We start from the raw sequence: 23,218 nt of genomic DNA, 5'->3' as shown, positions 1-23,218 counted from the left end.
GGCTCAGATGGTTGGGCGTCTGCCTTTGGCTTGGGTCATGGTCTCGGCATCCTGGGATCGATCCCCACATTTGGTTCCCTGCTTTGTACAGAGCCTTCTGCTCCCTCTCCCTCTGTCTGCTACTCCCCCTGCTTGTGTTCTCTCTCCGTCAAATAAAATCTTTAAAAAAAAATAAATGATTTGCACTTATCTACCATTGGACCTTTTATATTCATCTTTACACATGTATATTTTATATATATATGTAAAACCACATGGTATGTCTTTAACAAAATTTATTTCCAATTAGACAATATATATCTTGTCCATTTAACAAATTGAGATTGGTACTTTGCATATTATAGTTATTTGTGAGATGCATTTATGAGGCTTATTATTTTTACATTATGGAGGTGGTTTCATATAAATATTGTTACCATAGAAGAATATTTTAACTTTTCCTCATATCCTCCATGGGACCAAGAGTATAATAATCAGAGTGGTTGATATGGAAGGCTGATGGCTGGAAGACTCGTATCTTCTCTGTCTTGAATTTAACATTCTAGAGGAGCCTATAAAAAAGGGTTTTCTTCCAGTATTACCTGTTTTTGCCTCAGGTGTTTTGCTACTTTTTTATAGTCTGTTGATAAATCTAAGAAAGAAAAGATCCTAGGGCATCACAGAATCATAATATGACTATTATAGGATTTTTTTTTAAAGACTTATTTGAGAGAGAGGGAGAGTGGGAGCAGGGGGAGGTATAGAGGGGGAAAGCATCTCAAGCAGACTCTGTTCTTAAGCCCACCGCCCATTAGAGGGCTCGATCTCACGATCCTGAGATCACAACCTGGTCCTAAACCAAGAGCTGGATACTTAACTGACTGTGCCACCCAGGCACCCCAGTATGGAATTCTTTTATTTTTTTTTTTTTCCCAAGATTTATTTATTTATTTGACAGAGAGAGAGAGATCACAAGTAGACAGAGAGGCAGGCAGAGAGAGAGGAGGAAGCAGGCTCCCCGCTGAGCAGAGAGCCCAATGTGGGGCTTGATCCCAGGACCCTGAGATCACGACCTGAGCCAAAGGCAGAGGTTTAACCCACTGAGCCACCCAGGCGCCCACCCAGTATGGAATTCTTAATGCAGACAGAATTAATGGTGTATTATTACTGGTACCTGTAGGAGTTTAGGTGCTGTTATTGTTATAGTTTAAAAATCTGTACAAATACAATGTTTTGAGATGTTTCTTTTTCCAAATCAAGAAGGTAAATTCACATGTCAGGTACTAAGCTTAGATTGGTAAATAGCATCCAGAGACATGGTTACCAAATGTCTGAGTTTCATGCCTTGGTACCCAGTATTATACTTAGGTCTAGCAAAGCAGAGGCACTACAGTAATAAGTTCCAGCTTCGGTATACTTAGTCAAAATTTATAGCCAGAATATTCAGAGGTGTGTGGGTGGCTCAGCCCAATTAATGCCTGACTTTTGATTTTAGCTCAAGTATTGATCTCAGAGTCATGAGTTTGAGCCCTGTGTTGGGCTCACACTGGGTGTGGGGTGTCCTTGAGATTCTCTCTCTATCTCTCTCTCCCCCCGTCCCTCCCTGCCCGCTTGGATTCTCTCTCTTTCTCTCTAAAAAATAAAAATAAAAAAATTTACAGACAGAACATTTAGAAGCTTAAAAACAACAGATATGTTTTTTTTTTAATCAATGTGAAAAACACTTAAGTTTCGTGAGGAGCTACCCACAATCTTTTTGTTGTTCTAGACATCCAGAAAGAAGTCTTAACCTGACTTGTCTTTAGTTTACCACAATCTGCTGTGCTGTAATAGTTTTGTAAATGTCAATATAGTTGTGTTGTGCTTCATATGGTAAGATCATGTGAACAACCTGCCATCAGTAAAGTATACTGTGCAAATACTGATTCATTCACTGGCTTGCCCAATCTCCTTGTTAACAAAGGTAAGCATCTGTGAAATGGCTGGATGGAGTAAAGGTACAATGTAGTCATGGAAAAAAGCAAAACTCTGGTTCACATAAATGTCAGTATCAATCTCCATTTTAGCTTTAGCTGGAATGTTTCCAGCAGTAAAATCCAGTATTTCCTCTTCCTGTTGACTATGCTTGCTTTGCTTATCCTAAAGATATTCAGTGGAAAAGCACTTGCAAGCTAGGATTCTATTGTCTTCTAGTTTGCTTTTTTCCTTTCTTTGTTTTTACTATCTTCTGCTCATTCCTCCTAGGGTCACCATGCTGAAACTGTGTTCAACCGGGTTTTGCCAGGGCCTATTACACCAGACAGCAGCAAGAAGCGGGCCCGCAGAATGCGACCAGACCTTTCAAAGATGATGGCCCTGATGCAGGGCGGAGGCACTGGGGCCCTGTCTCTGCATAATACCTTCCAACACAGCAGTAGTGGCCTGCAGTCTGTGTCATCCCTGGGTCACAGCAGTGCCACTTCTGCATCTTTGCCTTTTATGCCGTTTGTGATGGGTGGTGCAGCATCATCCCCCCATGTAGACTCCAGCACCATGCTTCATCACCACCACCACCACCCCCACCCCCACCATCACCACCATCACCATCCAGGCTTGAGAGCCCCTGGCTACCCTTCTTCACCAGCCACTACCACCTCTGGTACTGCCTTGAGGTTGCCACCACTGCAACCTGAGGAAGACGAGGACGATGAGGATGAAGATGATGATGATGATTTATCTCAGGGCTATGATAGCTCAGAAAGGGACTTCTCACTCATTGATGATCCTATGATGCCAGCCAACTCAGACTCAAGCGAAGATGCTGATGACTGAAGCCCCAGCATGGTCCCCATTGCTTGGGTGGCTGCTGTATTTTCAATTACTCTGGCCCTTGGACTATGGAAAAGTGGGAGGGGCAGGGGAGATGTGGGGAGACCCAGGACTCCAGGAGGTGAAAAGGAAGAAAAAAACTTGTACCTGATTGCTTCCAAATTTGAGAGGATTGGGTGGGCAGGGGGAACTCCTAAAATAATACATGACCACTTCCTCATTTCTGGGGAAGGAAAGGAGACTAGAGCAGCTGATGTGCTCACCCCTCCCTAAACCCCTCCATTAACCACAGACTATGTAGCGCTGGCCCTAGCCTCTGGCAGAGCCTGTTCCTGGCCGAACTGTGGATACAGCTGGAGGGTCAGGAACTGTTACCTTCCTTCCCCTTGGCATTAATAAATTTAAGTTAATCCTTTTCCACTCTTCCCTTGTTCTATATTTGCTAAAACCCAATATAAAGGTTAGTTTTGAATTTATAATGGGTAATTTCAATACTACTTGCCTAAAGCTCATTATTGTAAATGCAGTTACCTTGGATAGGACAGACAAGTCATCTGTACTCCCATTAAAGGATATATAAGTGTAGTCGATCCAGCTTGCTAAAGGCAAGGGAATTGTTTAAGAGGACGCAAATGTTCCAGATTCAAACTCCCAAGTTCTCGGAAGAAATGAGAAGGAAGAATTTCTTCAAGGAACCATGTACATTTTGTTTGGAATTAACCGCAATAACGGTACTTTGGGGTAGCCATAAGAATGTTATCAGTTAATGAACTTTGGCAAGGGGAGGGACTGGAAGGAACGGTGTCAAGAATTGGACGGGGGCCGGGGCTGGGGGCGGTGGGAAGGGAGTGACGGGCAGACTGGGTTGTGTGAAGCCCTTCAAGACATTTGTTTCCTAAGACTCCTCCCCTGCCATCCCAGCGCTCAGATGAAGCCTGGGCATTTTATTTCCCTTTCTGAGGCAAATAGTTTTGTGGACTTTTTCTCCCTGGTTAGTGCTCGCTCTGTTCTCGCCACCAAATCCTTCTAGTCCTGGAGCAGCAGCAGCTTTTGCTTTCCTACCATGTAGAAGCGGAATGCACCCGAAGTTCCCACTCCAATCCCACGTCAGATCCCGCTCTTTCCGCTACCCTCTCAATTGTCGGTGGGTGGGGCCGTAGCAGCGGCGCGCGGCGGCATGTGTGGGGCGGGGCAGGCAAGGCGGGCAAGGCAGGCCTCCCGCCTCCTTCACAGTGCCCAGCTGCCGCCTCGGCCTGAAATCCGAGCTCCTGGAAACCGCAGTAAGGCTGAGAGTAGGGGGTGGGCGGAGCGTCACGTGACGACGTCTCCTCGCGTGCGGCTGTTGCTAAGTTGACAAGAAAACCCCGCGAAAATCTAGACCCTTTTTGTGTTGCACATTTTGTTGATTTCCCCCATTGTCTTTCTTCCTTTTGAACCCTTAACCTCCCGAGAGAGGTTTAAAAAAACAAAACAAAAATCCCCCAGGCGCTGTCGGGACCCGGAAGCGGAAAGGGCATCTTTGAGGTCGATACTTCCGGGTCACTGGGAGAGTGCGGGATTCCGGGGCCGAGAGCGGGTGGCGGATCCGGGACCTCGCGTGATTCTCGGAACCCGAGTAGGAGCGGCGGCTGTGGCTATGGCTGTGACTCTGGACAAAGACGCTTATTACCGGCGAGTGAAGAGACTGTACAGCAATTGGCGGGTGAGATAGATCCCGTAATTTTCCCTAGGGAGCCCCCCTCTGCCATCCCATAATAACCCCATTTCTCGGCGCCCTTTTTTCCTTTTCCGTCGGGAATTCCCGGGTCCAGTGTCGCGCCCCTTTAGTTGCTGCAGGACCATTCACCGCAGGCCGCCCCCAGCGCCGCCCCGGAACAGGGAATCCCCCGCAAACACTCTGCCCTGCGGCCACCACCATCTTCCCCGCGTGCTGGCCCCCGTCATGCATAACAGCCTCCTCTCACAGTCTCTTCCCGCCCCAGAAGAGGCATCATCCTTCCCTCCCACTCTGTGATCACGTCTTGCCGCCCTCCTCCTGCAGTGTTAATACACACCCACGCACTCGCTCTGTCCTTCCAGAATCGGAGTACTGCGCCCCAGGTCCCGCCAGAATTACAACCTCCTTCGTAAAGGGTGGATGGAGGGGCTGGTAGGATGTGAATCGGGCTTTCCGTATTCATCATTTGCGGGGCTTGTGCTGGAGTTTAAAAAAAAAAAAACAACTGATCACGCGCAACCGTCTCATGTTCTAGGCCCTGACGTGGGTAGCACAGAAACCTAATGCTGAAAACCTGCAAGCTTTAGTAATGCAAAAACGATGTGATGCCTAAAACCTGGTTAGTTTTCCTCCTCGGTAGAGTATCCAGGGCACGTGTTGAGAAAAAGAGCTGTTGCAGTTTAAAGATAGGGTAGTCTTGCCGCTTGAAAGACGTCCACGGTTAAAATTTATTTTTACGATAGTAGTTTATCAGTTCATATATTTGAATGCCTCCTGTGGTGTAGGCTGTGCTGTCTAGCTTAAGTCTGGCCTCTGAACTCTGTCATCCAGGGAAACTAAAACTAATAAAGACTTATAAAACCTGAAAAACGTTCTGACAAAAATGATTAGTTCTGATTTCAGCATTGTAAATTGCCTTTCAAAGAGACTCTCTACCAAAAACCAAGCTATTAAAGTTGGTGAGTTCCCTGCCATTCATATTAAAGGTTTATGTGTCTGTTTCATCTTTTGAAGATAAATGCATTAGATAACTGAAAATAAAATTGATTCTTTGTTGCATTTTATGAAAAGGAAAAATAAGGACTTTATACAGATAAATACTGAGGATAAGGTTTTTTTTTTTTTTTAAAGATTTTATTTATTTATTTGACAGAGAGAGATCACAGGTGGGTAGAGAGGCTGGCAGAGAGAGAGAGAGAGAGGGAAGCAGGCTCCCCGCCGAGCAGAGAGCCCGATGTGGGACTCGATCCCAGGACCCTGAGATCAGGACCTGAGCCAAAGTCAGCGGCTTAACCCACTGAGCCACCCAGGCGTCCCTGAGGATAAGTTTTAATTTAAAAAATTTTGTACTGGTTAATTTCTAACGAATTTCAGTTTCTTTCCCTGTTCCATTTTTACAATTTTTTTCCTGTTCCATTTTTACATTTTAACATAATCCACGTTAGAAAAATTCTTTCTAAAAGCTGCATTATTTTCTAGAGGTTAATAAGTACAAATGTACACTAATCAGAAGCCCTCTCTTCCACTCCCAGGCCCTGAAATCATGCATCTTTGATGTGGAGGTTGTTTCTACTTATGGTGATTCAGTTAATCAGGTTATTCTTCATCTTCTCTAGACCATTCGCAAAAGCTGAGATTATTTTAGATCTCAGAGTTCCCTTACATGATAGATAAATACAAAACATGAGACTAGGAAACACTTGAGGGCTGAAGACAGTTTAGCAAAATTAATATAAAATGACAGTCTTTAAATTCAGGGAAGTTAAATTATTGGCCCTAATTTTTTGTTTCTCAAAAATCATTAAAATTTATCTGGGCCCTCTTAAATCATTTGAAGAGGTATGTTAGATGATAATGGTGTTTGAGTTATGAGCAAGATTCATATAAAATGGAAAATTTGTGGCAAAATTTGTGGCTAATTATTACAAAATATTATTTGAGGAAACTTTCTGCTTTCTTGTAACTGTAAATTTTAATAACTATGCCCAGAGCCCACCTGTAGAATTTCTTTCTGCATGCACAGCTTTTCCAGGTTACAGTACTTCTGTTCTGATCTGCTTAAGTGTAGATCATGGTTGTCTAGGGTATGAGGTAAATTCTGTTTGCTTATTCTTTGTGCTGTAGCAGAAAGTGGAATATATAGGTGCATAATACAGTTATTTTTTACACTTTCTCCTTTTTTAATAGAAAACTAGCGTTGAGATAAGGGAATAACTTGAAGTTAGCTGTATAAGTTCCAAGCTTTGCATTGTTATACCCGTCTTCAAAGAACTATCCATTATGACAAAAATTCACAAACTAGAGAATTAGTTGGGTGCCATATCTACTTTTTAGTTTTAGATACCTTCAAGCATAAGGTTTTCAGAACTGTGTGGTTGTGTGGTAGCTCCAACTCTCTTCAGCCTCACAGGGCAGAAGAAAATTAAAAAATTAGCCTTGTTTTGTTTTTTAAGTAAGAACAGGAATTAATGTGACTCCTTTCTCACTTATCTGCAGATTGAGTTTGGGTTAGATACATATTGTGAGGCTATTGCAAGTACTTTACCTTTTTTTTTTTTTTTTTAAGATTTTATGTATTTGAGTGAGGGCACATGGGCATGAGTGAGGGGAGAGGGAGAGACAGAATCTCAGACTCCATGCCCTGGGCAGACCCTGTCTCCTGGCTTAGTCTCACAACCTTGAGATCATTACCCGAGCCAAAATAAAGTCAGACACTTAACTGAATGAGCCACCTAGGCATCCCAGTAAGATACTACTTCTTAATTAACAATTTTCATAACTTATGTCCTAAAAGTAGTTGTAGCATCACATACTTCTGTTTGAATAGAAATTTTAAAACATCAATGAGAAATAGTGTCATTCGAGAGATGAGAAAAAAAGGCTCAGTCAAAAATCAGGAGATCTCGGGTTGCCTGGGTGGCTCAGTTGGTTAAGCAGCTGCCTTTGGCTCAGGTCATATGATCCCAGTGTCCTGGGATCGAGTCCCACATCGGGCTCCAAGCTTGGCAGGAAGCCTGCTTCTCCCTCTGTCTCTGCCTGCCATTCTGTCTGCCTGTGCTTGCTCGTGCCGTCTCTCTCTCCCTCTCTTTCTCTGACAGATAAATAAATAAAATAAAATAAATCAGGAGATCTCTGTAGTGACCAGAAATTATTACTGTCTTATGACTATACCTGGATGTTTGAGTCTGGTCCAGTCCTGCCTCTTATTTTTTAAATTAGAACTGCTGCAAGCAGAAAGGGTTTGTGGTGCACCTGTCCATTCTGTTAGAAAACTCCAGGTGGTAGTAGTAGGTCATGAGAGTGTGCTATGGGCTTCTCTGGCCTCTTAACTGGTTCTTATTCAGGGCTCTCAGCCTTCTCAGCATTGTCATCATTTTTAACCAGGCATTATGATTAGTACTGCATGGGGTATGAGGTGAAGGAGGTTAGTCACCGTTCTGCAGTTTCAGGTTTTTTGGCTTTTTTTTTTTTTTTAAGATTTCTTTTTTCTTTTCTTTTCTTTTGTGGTTTTTTTTTTTTTTTTTTTTTTTTAGTTTGACAGCACAAGCACGGGGAGGGGTAGAGAGAGAGGGAGAAGCAGACTCTCGGCTGAGAGATGGGGCTCCATACCAGCACCCCAGGATTATGACCTGAGCAGATGCCTAACTGACTGAGCCACCCAGATGCCCCAAGTTCCAGCTTTTTGAGAACCAGTGGAAGCAATATCCAGGCATACCCATTTGAGACCTACCTCTTGGTGCATCTTGCTATGAGTAAACCTCGGCTTTGGTCATTTGTCTTTTATCCCAAAAGAATTCTGTGAACTGTCAGAATTTGCAGCTGTTTTGAAAAGGAATGCTGATCCAGTGCATTCATTCATGTGTCTGTATGCCACCGGTCAGAATTGAAATGGTGGGTGGCTCTTACCCTAAAAAGTTTGTGCCCGTGGAGAAAACTGTATGCTGTAGTGTCAGTCCTTCTCTCAGTTACCGGTTTCTGACTCAGCTGTTTTTGTCATGGACAAGTTTCATGTTCTGGATTGCTCTCCAAAGCTAGGCAGTTACTGTCTGTGGCTGAGGAAGTTTCTTTAAAATACAGGCAGTACCCAGACTACTTTGAGCAAAGGTAATGGGTTACTTCTACCCATCTCCATTCTTCATGGCTCTTTTATCTTGAGGTAGAGACAGGTTTAAGCAATGCACTGGTCTCTCAACTTCAGGAAGAGAAGGGCTACATGGAAGTAAATGCCTGGGCAGGTTGGGATTCATTTATTCTTGCATGCTCAACTTTTATAGTCTACTCTGGCTACCCACTTTCTTATTTTCATTTTTTATCCCTGTATACCATCACACTTAGTCTAACTTCTCTTCTTTCTTAATACTTTTTAAATCTCTTCCTCACACATGGATATGAAAAACTTCCAACATACAGAAAAGTGAAAGAATTTTATAGTGAACACCTGTGTACCCACCACCTAGGTTAACAATTAACATTTTATTATACTTGCTTTATCACATACCCACCCCCTTGATAAGTTTTTTTCCACAACTTTTATTAAAATCAGTAGTCAGGGGGCACCTGGGTGGCTTAGTGGGTTCAGCCTCTGCCTTCAGCTCAGATTATGATTTCAGGGTCCTGGGATCGAGCCCCGCATAGAGCCTGCTTCCCCCTCTCTCTCTGCCTGCCTCTCTGCCTACTTGTGATCTCCCTGTCTCTGTGTCAAATAAATAAAATCTTAAAAAAAAAAAAAATCAGGGGGCACCTGGGTGGCTCAGTGGGTTAAGCCTCTGCCTTCAGCCCAGGTCTTGTCTCAGGGTCCTGGGATCAAGCCCCACATCGGGCTCTCTACTCAGCAGGGAGCCTGCTTCCCCCTCTCTCTCTGCCTGCCTCTCTGCCTACGGGTGATCTCTCTCTCTCTTTGTCAAATAAAGAAATAAAATCTTTTAAAAAATTTTTTAAAAACCAGTAATCCATTTACATTTTTATGCTCATGTAGATGAAGTTAATAGAGTATAATTTCCTTTTCTCTACAGTTTTTCATTTTTCCTGATGCTAATGATTGCCAAATTTTTTCTCCTTTTTTAAATATCCCTAGCCCCAATTTTTCCTGCAGTTCTTTCATAATGTTACCTATTTTTTGTTTTAAAATTCTCACACTTGTCAGGTGTTTTATTCTGTGGTTTTTCTTTTTTTTAAAGATTTTATTTATTTATTTGACCAATCACAAGTAGGCAGAGAGAAGGGGGAGCAGCCTCCCCACTGAGCAGAGAGCCCGATGTGGGGCTCAGTCCCATGACTCTGAGATCATGACCTAAGCCAAAGGCAGAGGCCTAACCCACTGAGCCACCCAGGTGTCCCTAATTCTGTGTTTTCTTAACCACCAACACCATTCCCCTCCTGCAGCCTTACATCATATTGTTCTGTCTGTGCAGGTTGTACTCCAGGCCCACTGAACTTGGGATTTTCCAATGTTGGGTCCACTATGTCTTACAACCCTTATTTTGATTTGTTTTTTCTTTGTTAAAGTATTTCCTCTAAAAGCTTTTTGAGAATATATGTTTCCTGAGCTGTTGTGTGTCTTAAAAAGTTTTACTGTCTTCACTTTTGATTAGGAATATAGCTCAGTGAGAATAAAATTCAAGGTTGATAATCTCAGAATTCAGCTCATATTTTTGAAGCTATTGTTTGTCAGTCTTCAGACTTTTTCAGTATTGTTTTTCAGAAGGCAGATGGATCTCTTTCCTGTTCCAATGTATATGGCCTGTTCTCTCTGAAACATTTAGAATCATCTCTTCATCCCTTGGGTTTTGAAATGCCTTGGTAGGAGTCTTTTTTCCCCCCTCCCTCTTTGCATTGAGTTGGGAAGTAGGGGGCCCATTTAGTCTCAGGACTCAGTGCCCTTCAATGGTAGCATTGTTCATTGTTGGTTACTTTCTTTTCTCCATTTCCTCAGTGGTCTCATTCTTTCCCCATTCAGGAGGTTTAGGTCTCTTGGCTTGAGTTTGTTCATTATTTTTCGGTTTTATTTCCTATTTCTTTATCTTCCATTTGCAGTATTATTTCTTAACTTTATTTTCCCACTTTCTGTTGAATTTTTAAAAATATTTTCAGCTATTTTTAATTTCTAGGAGTTCTTTCACATCTTTTTTTTGTTGTTGTTGTTGTTTCATGGATGTGCTGTATTTATTTATTTTATAGGAGGTATTTTAATTTTTATCTTCTGTCCTCTGTCCTCTCTGTTTCCTCTGAGTTTCCTTGCTTTCTCTCTTATGTGTTGGAGACTTCACGGAAACCAAAATAAGGCATGGCTACTCATCTGTATTAAGAATAAGACTATAACTGGGGCGCCTGGGTGGCTGAGTTGTTAAGCATCTGCCTTTGGCTCAGGTCATGATCCTGCAGTGATTGAACCCCACATCTGAGCTCACTGCCCAGTGGGGAGCCTGCTTCTCCCTTTCCCATTGCCTGCTGCTCCTCCTGCGCGTGTAAGTGCTCTCTGTCTGTGTGACAAGTATGTAAATAAGATCTTACAAAAAAAAAAAAAATCATAACAAACTTTTGGCAGCTCTGTATGAATGGGGCCTCTCAACTAGTTAGGGGTAACTGTAGAGTGAATAGGCTTGCTTATTCCATGGAGAACTCCCAAATGTCAGTATCTGAAGTGTTCTCTCTGAATTCAGTGAGGATGTATAAGAAAAACCCTCTCAATTCTTTTCTTTGGGACATTTGTTCCCAATTATGATCATTCAAAATACAGACTTTCATTTAATTCTCTAAAAATTAGTACTTGCCTTCTCCTGGACCTAATATTTGAGTCTGTAGACCTTTTCTTTTTCCCCCAAAGATTTTATTTATTTATTTGATAGAGATCTCAAGTAGGGGGAGAGGCAGGCAGAGAGAGAGAGACAGAGAGACAGGGGAGGAGGAAGCAGGCTCCCCACTGAGCAGAGAGCCTGATGCGGGGCTCGATCCCAGGACCCTGGGACCATGACCTGAGCCGAAGGCAGAGGCTTTAACCCATGGGACACCCAGGTGCCCCAAGTCTGTAGACTTTTTGAGCCCATTTTTGTAGAGGCATTAGGTATTGTCTCAGGACTTCCAAGAATCTTGGGTGGAGGTTAAGTAGATTGGGGTATTGTCCTTTTGTTAAGCTTACTGACCAGACTTTCTGTAGTCCTGAACTCATCCAAGTACAGTGTACCCTGTTCCCTTTCCCTGATCCTTGGTGCCTCCTAAGTTCTGAGCTCACTGGGGCTCTTTGAGATATGCGTATCTACTGATACCTTACCAGTGAGAATGCTTGTCAGGCATTCTTGGGGTGACATTACCACAGCTCTGCTTAGTCAGTTCCCACTCTTTGTCCTCTTTTCATCTTCCAAAAAACTGTTGATCTCTTTAAACCTAAATGTATTCAAAAAGGATACTTTCCATCACTATGATTGAAAATACTGTCACTTTCCAAAAATAAAAAGTAGATGTTAAAAAATAAAGATAATGTAAGTGCAACAGCATTACTAAATTGTAGCAGGTGTTAAGGACTAGCATTAAAAATATAATCTTTTTAAAGAAAATTTTATTTTTTAAGTTTTTAATTTTAATTCCTGTATAGTTAACATACAGTTATTATCTTAGTTTCAGATGTATAATATAGTGACTCAGTTCTTCTCTATGTTAACTCTGCTCTTCTAGGTAAGTGCACTCTTCATCCTCATCAACTATTTTACCCATCCCCCAGCCACCTCCCCTCTGGTAACTGTCAGTTTGTTCTCTATAGTTAAGAGTCTAGGGGAGGGACACCTGGGTGGCTCAGTTGGTTAGGCAGCTGCCTTCGGCTCAGGTCATGATCCCATTGGCCTGGGATGGAGTCCCACATCGGGCTCCTTGCTCAGCGATGAGCTTGCTTCTCCCTCTGCCTCTGCCTGCCACTCTGTCTGCCTGTGCTGTCTCTCTCTCTGACAAATAAATAAATAAAATCTTAAAAAAAAAAAAAAAAGAGAGAGAGAGAGTCTAGGGGAGCCTGGGTGGCTTAGTTGGTTAAGCAGCTGCCTTTGGCTCAAGTCGTGATCTCAGAGTCTTGGTTCCCTTCTCTGCTTCTCCCTCTCCCACTCCCCCTGCTTGTGCTTTCTAACTTTCTCTCTGCCAAGGAAATATATAAAATCTTAAAAAACAATAAAAGAGTCTGGGGCTCCTGGGAGGCTCAGTTGGTTGGGCAGCTGCCTTCGGTTCAGGTCATGATCCTGGAGTCCTGGAATTGAGTCCTGCATCAGGCTCCCTGCTTAGTGGGGAGTCTCTTTCTCTTTCTGACCTTCCTCCCTCTTGTGTTCTCTCTCTCTCTCATTCTGTCTCTCAAATGAACAAATAAAATCTTAAAAGAGAGGTTTTTTTTTTTTTAAGTCTGTATCTGGATTTGTCTTTTTCCTTTGTTTGCTTGTTTTGTTTCTCACATTCCATATACCAGTGAAATCGTGTGGTATTTGTCTTTCTCTGACTTATTTCACTTAGCATTATACTCTCTGGCTCTGTACATGTCATTGCAAATGGCAAGATTTCATTCTTTTTTTTTTTTAACAGCTGAATAATATTCTATTGTGTGCATACACACACACACACACACACCCGCATCTTCTTTATCCATTCATCTATTGATGGACACTTGGGCTGCTTCCATAATTTGGTTATTCTGTATAATGCAGTAAACATAGGGGTGCATATATTCTTTCAAATAAGTGTTTTTGTATTTTGGGGAGGAAGTAGACACCCAGTGGCACAATTACTGAATCATAGGGTATAGTTCTATTTTTAAACTTTTTGAGGAACTCCATACTGTTTTCCACAGTGGCTGCACCAGTTTGCATTCCCACCAGCAGTGTTCCTTTTTCTTCACATCTGCCAACACTGCTTGTCTCTTGTAATTTTGATTTTAGTCATTATGACAGGTGTGAGATGATAACTCATTGTAGTTTTGGTTTGCATTTCCCTTATGATCAGTGATGTGGAACATCTTTTCATGTGTCTGTTGGCCATCTGTATGTGTTTAGAAAAATGTTGGTTCATATGTCCTTTTTTAATCAGATTATTTGTTTTGTGTGTTGAGTTGAGTAAGTTCTTTATACATTTTGGATATTAACACTATACAGATACATAATTTGTAATTATCTTCTTAAACAGGTAGGGTCTTGATATGATCAAGTAGATTTAAAGAGAAAAATAGGTAACTTTTTTTGCTAGGTAATTGAATATTTAAAGCCACATCTGTGATCACTTAAAATCATCTCCTACATGAGTTGTACACACTTTCAGAAAGTCTGTTCTGCTGCTGTACTAATGCAGTTGACAGCTAATTTTTGACACCAGTAACTGTAGTGGTGTGGTATGCAGTAAAATTTTTAACGAATAGCCTTTTTGGTCTATATTTGGTCTATTATTTGTATAATAATGATGACAGATACATAGTAGCAGCTGTGACCTAAGCACTGTTCAAAGCACTTTGTATTTTGTTTTTAATATTTATATATTAAATATATAAATAAATAGATAAACAAATATTTATATATAAATATAATAATTTATATTTCTGTTAGCTCATTTAATTCTGACAGCAATATTTATGATTGAGGAGAGTGGAACATAGAGAGGTTAGGTCACAGTAAGTGGTGGAATCAGGTATTCAAACCCAGGCAGTGTGTTTTCAGAGTGAGCCCTTACCAGTAGGCATTAGTGTATCTCTAAATATAGTAGGCAGACCTTGATACCTATTGCTTGCAGTTGCTGAAGAAATTTCTGTTAAATTTAAGAAGTCACCAATACTAACATCTTACCTGAGAAGTTTGTCAAATGACCCTGTGTCTCTTTATAGATAAAAATCAGAAGCCTTCCAGAGGGATTCATTTTTATCTCTAGGATTCTAATGAAATCCTCATTTGATTTGTTAACTGAAAGAGATAGAGATGGTAGGAAAAGTATAACTCTATCTGATACTCTATAAATGTGTGCTAATAGAAACTATTTTACCTTTAATATGTATATTTTAATTAGGTTTTCAGCACTTTTTAAAAAGTCTAAATCATCATGAGTGTGAGGACTGCTAGTATATTTGTGTGGGAGTTTTAAGTGTGCTAGGTGTTGATTGGGATTTTGAATATGGTCATGCCTACTGCATGTCAGGTTTTATTGTGAGGGTTACAGGTAATAAATAAATGCAAGTCACATAAAAAAAGTGGCTGCTCAGTAAATACTATTATTCCCACCTGAAACACTCATTTCAGCAAGGCTTGGCTGTCAAGTGTACCAAACAGACTGGAAGGTGGCAGAATTTGGAGACAGAAAGTGTTTGGTGGATGTTGAGAATCTGTGCAAGATGATTCGTCTAGAAAGGGGAGCACAGGGATCACAAGTCCAGATTCGACAAGGGCTCAAGTCTGAGTTCTGAAGATCAGCCCAAGCAGAAGAGATCAGGTAGGAATCTGGGACCATTTCGGAGCAGCACAGGGTTAAGAGCCAGCTTCCTCCAGTAGCCAGGCTGGCAGTTGGAGTTGGACATAGGACTGTTAGCCTTGTAGCATTTTTCTTCTTTTTCCTTTTTTCAGCTACCCCACTCCACTCTAATATTCCAGGTGTAATTTTTTTTTTTTTTTAAGATTTTATTTATTTGACAGAGCAAGAGAGCACAAGCAGCGGAGGGAGAAGAAGCAGGCTCCCGGGCTCCATCCCAGGACCCTGGGATCATGACCTGAGCCAAAGGCAGATGCTTAACCAACTGAGCTGCCCAAGCGCCCCTCCAGACATAATTTAATCTGGAAACATATTATATATGTAAAAATATTTTACAATAGTATGTGTTATGTTACTTGAGGTAACTGACGCAAGTTTTATAAGCAAATAACTTAAAGTCTCCCATAGTTTCAGAAGACTATTTTCAGATGTGATCTATATTAAAGCATTTGTACTCATAAAGTTTGAAATATGAAACTGTATCCCAGATTTTGCTAAGATACTTGGTTTTATTATAATCCTTTTCATTGTTTCACATTTTGAGAAAATTTTTCTCTGAATTCTTTATCTTTAAATATCTAAAATCTCCTGTTACTATATTTCTTTCCTGGTTTAGAGCTCACTGGTTTTGTGAAGAATCAATCAAGAGCTTTGATGAAATGGTCAGAGCAGCAGGGTTTCAAGAGAAATTAGGTTTCGTCCTCTCACCTTTGTGATTGGCAGTGGAAAACTAGGCATTTTATTTGGATTGAAATCCTTGGGATGGTTGAGTTTGTTTCTGCATCTGCTTGAAAAAGCTGAATATGTGGGCCCTTTTTCTCTCCCTATTTTCAGTTTTATTGAGATCCCTTTGGATGATTTACCCAAACTGTTAGTGATTAAGTTACATGATTACATTCTTTATATATTTTTAGGAAATGTATTACTGTGTATTTTCAATTTTTATACATGTTAATACCTTTTTCTTTGTAGAAAAATTTTGACTAGACGAAGACTTCAAGTAAAAAAATACAATAGACTTGTCTAATTTCAGTGGTATTTTTTTTGCAGACATACTGGAGAGGGGTTTATATCTGTATCTAGAAGCCATAAGCATTAAATATAGGCAAGTGCCTGTTGCTAATTTTGGGAGATTATCAAGGTAGTGGTAATATTTTTGCCACAGAAATCTATATTTATTAAAGAATTGGTGCATACGTAGCAAAAATTGAGAAGAGAGAATGTTTAAGGCAAAGAGTAGTGTTAATGTGCTATGGCACAGGAATCAATATAGCATAGTGGTTCTCAGACTCTGATAGCAGAACCCTTAGATTCTTAAATTATTCAGTACCCCAAAGATCCTTTCTTTGTATTGGTTGCATCAAATATAGAGAGAAAATCTGGCCTCATACATATGTGAAGCTGGAAGGGGGGGATATATATATGTTTTTTTTCCCTCTTTGGAAGTAATGCTTTATTTTTTTTTTATTTTTTATTTTTTATAAACATATATTTTTATCCCCAGGGGTACAGGTCTGTGAATCGCCAGGTTTACAAACTTCACAGCACTCACCAAAGCACATACCCTCCCCAATGTCCATAACTCCACCCCCTTTCTCCCAACCCCCCTCCCCCCAGCAACCCTCAGTTTGTTTTGTGAGATTAAGAGTCACTTATGGTTTGTCTCCCTCTCAATCCCATCTTGTTTCATGGATTCTTCTCCTACCCACTTAAGCCCCCATGTTGCATCACCACTTCCTCATATCAGGGAGATCATATGATAGTTGTCTTTTCTCTGCTTATTTCGCTAAGCATGATACGCTTTAGTTCCATCCATGTTGTCGCAAATGGCAAGATTTCATTTCTTTTGATGGCTGCATAGTATTCCATTGTGTATATATACCACATATTCTTTATCCATTCATCTGTTGATGGACATCTAGGTTCTTTCCATAGTTTGGCTATTGTGGACATTGCTGCTATAAACATTCGGGTGCACGTGCCCCTTTGGATCACTACGTTTGTATCTTTAGGGTAAGGGGGGGGGATATTTTAATAATCTTTTTAGGTAATTATGAATATACTTTGTTACTACATTAAAACTTGAGAAGTGGTAATCTTTCAAAAATTAATTGTAATTTAAAATTTGAAACTACAACATTAACACTTTTTATACTCAGGTTATTGTACCTTTAATCCTTTACCCATGGATGACTTTTTTTTTTTTAAGATTTTAATTATTTATCTGACAGGGATCACAAGTAGGCAGAGAGGCAGGCAGAGAGAGGGGGTAGCGGGCTCCCCACTGAGCAGAGAGCCGAGCAGAGAGCCCAATGTGGGGCTTGATACCAGGACCCGGAGAGCATGACCTGAGCCTGAAGGCAGAGGCTCAACCCACTGAGCCACCCAGGCGTCCCTGCCATGGATGACTTTGTGACATCATGCATTGGTTCTCTCAGTTGTGCAGATCTTCTAAATGTTACACATTTCATTATATGGTATCAAAGAATCATGTTTGTTAATATCACCACTAATTTTACCAGGAAAGTTTTAAGTAGGGAAGCTAAGTTCACAGTGGCAAGTCAACTATTTCAGAATTCTAATTTTTGCTTGAAAACTAAAATATTTATCATTGACTACATAAGACATCATTTATGTTCCTTGAAACAGCAGGCTCACTTCATTAATTTTCAAGAAAATGTATGCTGGATACCCATGTCTGCTTAAATGGCTCCCTCAACTTGTTATTCAGATAATTGTAAAATTTTCCTTAAGACAACCATTGTACTTCAGTTTACAGATAGAAGTGTTTTGTGTGTATTTCCCATTTCTTTACACAATATTGGAAAGACGTGCTCAAGGGTTGGGATTTCTTTTTTTTTCTTTTTTCTTTTTTTTTTTAGGGTTGGGATTTCTTACTATTAATCATTTTTGTTGCATCAAGGACATTCTTAGAGAAACTGCCCTTCCCCCCCTTTCCATGAGTGTGCAGTAGTGAATAATTACTTTCCACTGCCTTGATTCATGCTAAGGCAGTTAGGTTAACTACCATTGCTTTTGCATCATCAATGAGAACTAATGATAAAACTTTACCAACCTGAAAGAAAATACCATCTCACTGAGAATCAGTGAGGGAATGCCTACAATTTCTCTGTGGTGATTTCTTTGTCTTAAGTATTTTGTTATGGTAGAGAAATTGAACAGAAACCTCAATTGGCATTATATTTGGATTCTTACTGGCAACCAGAAGCCTTGACGTGTGAAGAGTCTTAGTAGATGTCTCTCTTGACTTTATAGGGGAAGTTAGAGATTGACCTTCTAGCCCATTATTACCAGTCTTTCAGTCTTGTAGAGCTATTGAAGAGTAGCTAATGGTTGGAGAAGTCACACTTCTCAATTTCAAAACTGGTTATAAAGCTGCAGTAATCAAAATAACATGCTATTAGTGTAAGGATAGGCACATAGATCATGGAATAGAATTGAGAATCCAGAAACAAATATCCACATTTGTATCACTTGATTTTTTTTTTTTTTTAGATTTATGTATGTATTAAAGAGAAAGAGAGTGTATGCAAGTGGGGCAGTAGAGGGAGAGAGAGAACCTCAAGCAGACTCCTTGCTGAGTATGGGGGCCCAACTTAGGACTTGATTTCCTTGGTTTCCTTGATTTCCTGACCCTGGGATCTTGACCTGAGCCAAAACGAAGACTTTCAAGTGACCAAGCCATCTGCATGCCCCAGTATCATTTGCTTTTTCAGAATACATAATTTGGTTTTTGATTGGGACAGATCAATGGGGGAAAGAACAGTCTTTTCAAACTGGATATCCCTATGCAAAAAAATGAACTTAGGCCCCTTCCCCACACCATTCAAAAAATTTAACTCAAAATTAACCATGAGATCTAAATATCAGAGCTAAAACTGTAAAACTGTTATGGAAATACAGGTAAATCTTTGGATTGTCCTTGGATTAGACAAAGCCTTCTTAGGTGTGAGATGAAAAAGCACAAGAAAATAATTTGGACTCCTTCAAAATTAAAAATGTTTGTGTTTCTAAGGACACCAGCATTATGAAAGTGAAAAGAACCCCCTGAATGGGAAAAATTTGCAAGTCCTGTCTGACAAGAAACTTATGTCTGGGTATAAAAGGAACTCTTACAAGTTAATAATAAAGCAGTAATTCATTTATAGAATGGGCAAAGAATCTGAATAGGCACTTAAAGGTAGGCAAATGGTCTAATCATGTGAAAAAGTGCCCAGCATCATTAGCTGTCAGGGAAATGCAAATAAAAACTACAGTGAGTTCCTACTCCGCACCCAATGGATGGCTCTGATTAAAAAAGTCAACAAATGTTGGTCATAATATGGAGAATTTGGAACCCTGATAGATTGCTGTTGAGAATATAAAGTGGTACACTTTGGAAAATAGTCTGGTTAAACTGTTAACCTCAAAAAGTTAAACATATGACCTAGCAGTTCACTAGATACATACTCAGGTATGTCTACACAGAAGTACATGAGTGTTGATAGCACCATTATTCATAATAGCTAAAAAAGGGCAACAGCCCAGATGTCCAGCAGTTGATGAATAGATACTGTGTGGTAGATCCATAGGGTAGTTTGTTACTCAGTGACAGAAAGGACAAAGTACTGTTACCTGCTACAACATGGGTGAACCCTGACAGCATGTCAAGTGAAAGAAGCCAGACACAAAGCCTATGTATATGAAATGTCCAGGATGGACAAATCTGTGGAAACAGATTAGATTAATGGTTGTCTGGGAGGAGATGTATAGTAAATTGCTTGTGGGTTTCTTTTTGGGGAGATGAAAATGTTCTAAAATTAGATTGTGATGGTTTCGTAATCTGAGTACACTAAAACCATTGAACAGCATCCTTTAAATGGATGAATTGTATTGTGTATGAATTCTATTTCAATAAAACTATTTAATAGAGTAACTAATGACTGCCAAGCAGACATGTACCTTAAAGTTGGCATTTCTGTTAAGAAAAAATTACATATATGTATACATACATATGTATACATATATCCTGAGTAAATACTTGAGGTCTGTATTCCAGTTTTACAAGGATAGAAAGAAAATGACCAAATTACTTTTTGCTTTCCAGAAAGGAGAAGATGAATATGCCAACGTTGATGCCATTGTTGTATCAGTGGGTGTTGATGAAGAAATTGTTTATGCCAAATCAACTGCCTTACAGGTAAGGGATTTATGGCAGTCTTAGCCCTGAGAGTCACTGAATCATTGACAGCACTGTTCAGTGTGGTGGTCATTAGCCACATTAAAAGTTTAATTCCTCAATCCCAAGTCATAAGTACTCAGTATTGAGTGGACCAAGAAAAACAAAAAACACATTCTTAAATAAAAAGAAACAACTATACTTTTAAAAAGGAACATAAAAGCATACTGGAGAGTGCATAGAACATAAAGAAAGAAGTCTATAAATTGGGATTTAACAAAAAAAAAATCTGACAATGAATTAAGCAAAAACAGTTCTTTCTCTTTTATTTTTTTAAAGATTTTATTTCCCAGAGAGAGAAGGAGGGAGCATGAGTGGGGAGAGGGGCAGAGAGAGAGGAAGAGGCATATTCCACGCTGAGAGTGGATCTGGACACATGGCTAGATCTGAGGACCCTGAGATCGTGATTTTAGCTGAAGTCAGACACCTAACTGACTGAACCTCCCAGGCAGCCCAGTTCTTTTCTCTTTTCATTAGTCTTCAGGGACTCAAGGTTTTTCAGGTCTTTACTCTGCCATACAGAGTCCATACCGTGGTTCTAAATTTGCTAACAGAAAGAATGCAGAAAGGGAAAAAAATGGAGACCTCCTTCCCTTTATAAAGAGACTTGCTTGAAGTCCCACAGAATACTCCTACTTAAAACGTATTGGCCAGAACTTAATGGCCATACTTAGCTGCAAGAAAGGATGGGAAATAGTCTTCATGCAGTCTTGTGCCCAGCTGACAATCCTGTCTTTCTGAGGAGAAGAAATGAATAATTGGTAGGTAACTAGCAGTCTTTGGGGGAGCTAGAATGTGCAGTTCCCTGATTTGCTACTTTGTCCCTTCTTTTATGCATTTCTGTCCTACTAAACAACAGTATAGTTCCTATAAACACAAATTATCCAAATGCACTGATGGTCTTTATTATGGACTATTTCAAACATCAAAGTCGATAAAATAATATATTGGACTCCCATGTACCCATTTTCCAATAAATTGCCAGCTCTTGGCCAGTTTCATTTGTATCCACATCTACATTATTTTGAAGCTAATTCCAGATACCTTATTTTATAAATGTTTCTGATTAAGTACATTAATTTTTTTAAATCTATAAATACTGTTAATCACATGTTATCTTTTCCTGTAGACATGGCTCTTTGGTTATGAACTAACTGATACCATCATGGTTTTCTGTGATGACAAAATCATCTTTATGGCCAGCAAGAAGAAAGTGGAGTTTTTAAAACAGATTGCCAACACTAAGGGCAATGAGAATGCTAATGGAGCCCCTGCCATCACACTCCTGATACGGGAAAAGGTCAGAACCAATAAAGGATGTGTCCTAAATGTGAAAGAATGTTTAAAAGTGATGAACAGAAATGCCCTCTAGGAATTTAAAAGAACACAGAGGGAGATTTTAGCTGATTGTGGTTGTAATTACAAAATTCTGTCGCATCTTTTTTGTGTTTGTTAGGAGAAAAAAAGGTTCAGTAACCTTGTCAGTTCTGCAGCAAAACATGCAGGCTGTGAGAGTGTTGAATGCTCACGTTATCTGTCCTTTCTCAAGGACACTGTTAGCTTGTTTGTTTTCACCTTAGTACCTTCATTAGAATAAGTAACTTTTTTTTAAGTAATCACTTTTGTTTTCATCTTAGTACCTTCATTAAAATAAGTAACATCTTTTTAAGTAATCACTGCCTCCAGTGTGGGGCTGGAGCTCACAGCCCTGAGATTGTCACGTGCTGTACTGACTCTGCCAGCTGGATGCCCGTAGATTAAATAACTTTAAATAATCCTTAAGGAAACTGAGATATACCTCCTTTTCAGTTTTTATCACATGTGATTTATTTGTTTTAAGGTCTGTCTGAGAGAGTATGTAAGCATGCATACAGGCACCTGTGTGTGTGTGTGCTGTGGTAGGGGAGGGGCAGAGGGAGCAGACTCTGAGCTGAGTGCAGAGCCTGACGCCCAACTCAATCTCATGACCCAGAGCATTACCTGAACCAAAACCAAGGGACAGATGCTTAACCAATTGTGCCACCCAGGTGCCCCACATGTGATCTTTTTTGTCATACTTCCTGTCTGGCATTTTTTCTCAGAATATTGTTCATCTTGTGTTTTAGCTATTCATGAAGAAAAAGAATAGTCTTTTTTTAGCAGATTTTATTAGAGAGAGCACATGCACGACAGCGGGGAGGAACGGGCAAAGGGAGAAGCAGACTTCCTGCAGAGCAGGGAGTATAATGCAGGACTTTATCCTGGGACTTCAGGATCATGACCTGAGCCGAAGGCACTCCTAACTAACTGAGCCACCCCGGGGCCCAGAAAAAGAACAGTCTTATCAACTTACGTGGCACTTCAGTATGTAAAAATATCCAAAGAAATTTTGTGTTAACTTTTAGTGTGTTATAGTCTGTCCTAAGAAGTAGATGGGGCATGAGAAGAGAATTTATTCTTTCTGTGGTTCCAGATATTTGTCTCTGCCTATTACTAGTAGAACATAGATATCTAATTCTAAAACTAATTAACTCTTTTTTTTCTTTGTGGCACTGATAGAATGAAAGCAATAAGAGCAGCTTTGACAAAATGATTGAAGCCATTAAAGAAAGCAAGAATGGCAAGAAGATTGGAGTGTTCAGCAAAGACAAATTCCCTGGAGAGTTCATGAAGAACTGGAATGACTGCCTCAACAAAGAGGGCTTTGACAAAGTAAGAATACTCCCGGAAACAAGCAAATTGGGAATTGGGAAGACCAAAAGTGTGACAGGCTTCCATAACATCAGTACAAAGTATTTGTTTTGGGAAAACTGTATTCCTTCACATTTCTATTTTTCATTCTGTTTGGCTGAGCAGTAAGCCAATTTGACTTTTCAGTCAGGAGTGAGACATTGGGAAGATAGTTCAGCTATTTCAGAGAGAAGCAGGAAAATCTTTTATCTAGAAAATATATTTTTTTCCTCCCTGTTGTCCTGCCTATTTTCCTTCTTCAGCCTTTATAGAATCCTTTAGAGAGGAGCATTTAC

At 40.2% G+C, this 23,218-nt stretch overlaps 2 protein-coding genes across 10 annotated transcripts in view; both read left to right on the top strand.

The window, feature by feature from the left end:
- The window catches only part of CHD8 (chromodomain helicase DNA binding protein 8), a 62,389-nt gene extending 59,187 nt beyond the window's left edge, over positions 1-3,202 (top strand). For all 9 annotated transcript variants that reach the window (XM_082736887.1, XM_082736885.1, XM_082736888.1 and 6 more), the window contains one exon: positions 2,224-3,202. In XM_082736887.1, coding sequence (XP_082593013.1) covers positions 2,224-2,790 — 567 coding nt within the window. In that variant the 3' untranslated portion in view covers positions 2,791-3,202. The remainder of the gene's footprint in view (positions 1-2,223) is intronic.
- Positions 3,203-3,994: 792 nt separating this feature from the next.
- Positions 3,995-23,218, top strand: part of SUPT16H (SPT16 homolog, facilitates chromatin remodeling subunit) — a 39,861-nt gene continuing 20,637 nt past the window's right edge. Inside the window, exons 1-5 of the mRNA XM_082736894.1 lie at positions 3,995-4,067; positions 4,273-4,489; positions 20,082-20,174; positions 21,343-21,513; positions 22,752-22,904. Of these exons, the coding sequence (XP_082593020.1) occupies positions 4,424-4,489; positions 20,082-20,174; positions 21,343-21,513; positions 22,752-22,904 (483 nt within the window). The 5' untranslated portion in view covers positions 3,995-4,067; positions 4,273-4,423. The remainder of the gene's footprint in view (positions 4,068-4,272; positions 4,490-20,081; positions 20,175-21,342; positions 21,514-22,751; positions 22,905-23,218) is intronic.

This window comes from Mustela nivalis (genome assembly GCF_964662115.1).
Source record: "Mustela nivalis genome assembly, chromosome: 6".
Taxonomy (NCBI): domain Eukaryota; kingdom Metazoa; phylum Chordata; class Mammalia; order Carnivora; family Mustelidae; genus Mustela; species Mustela nivalis.
The sequence above is the reverse complement of the archived record's forward strand: the minus strand, read 5'-3'. Positions and strand labels throughout refer to the sequence as shown.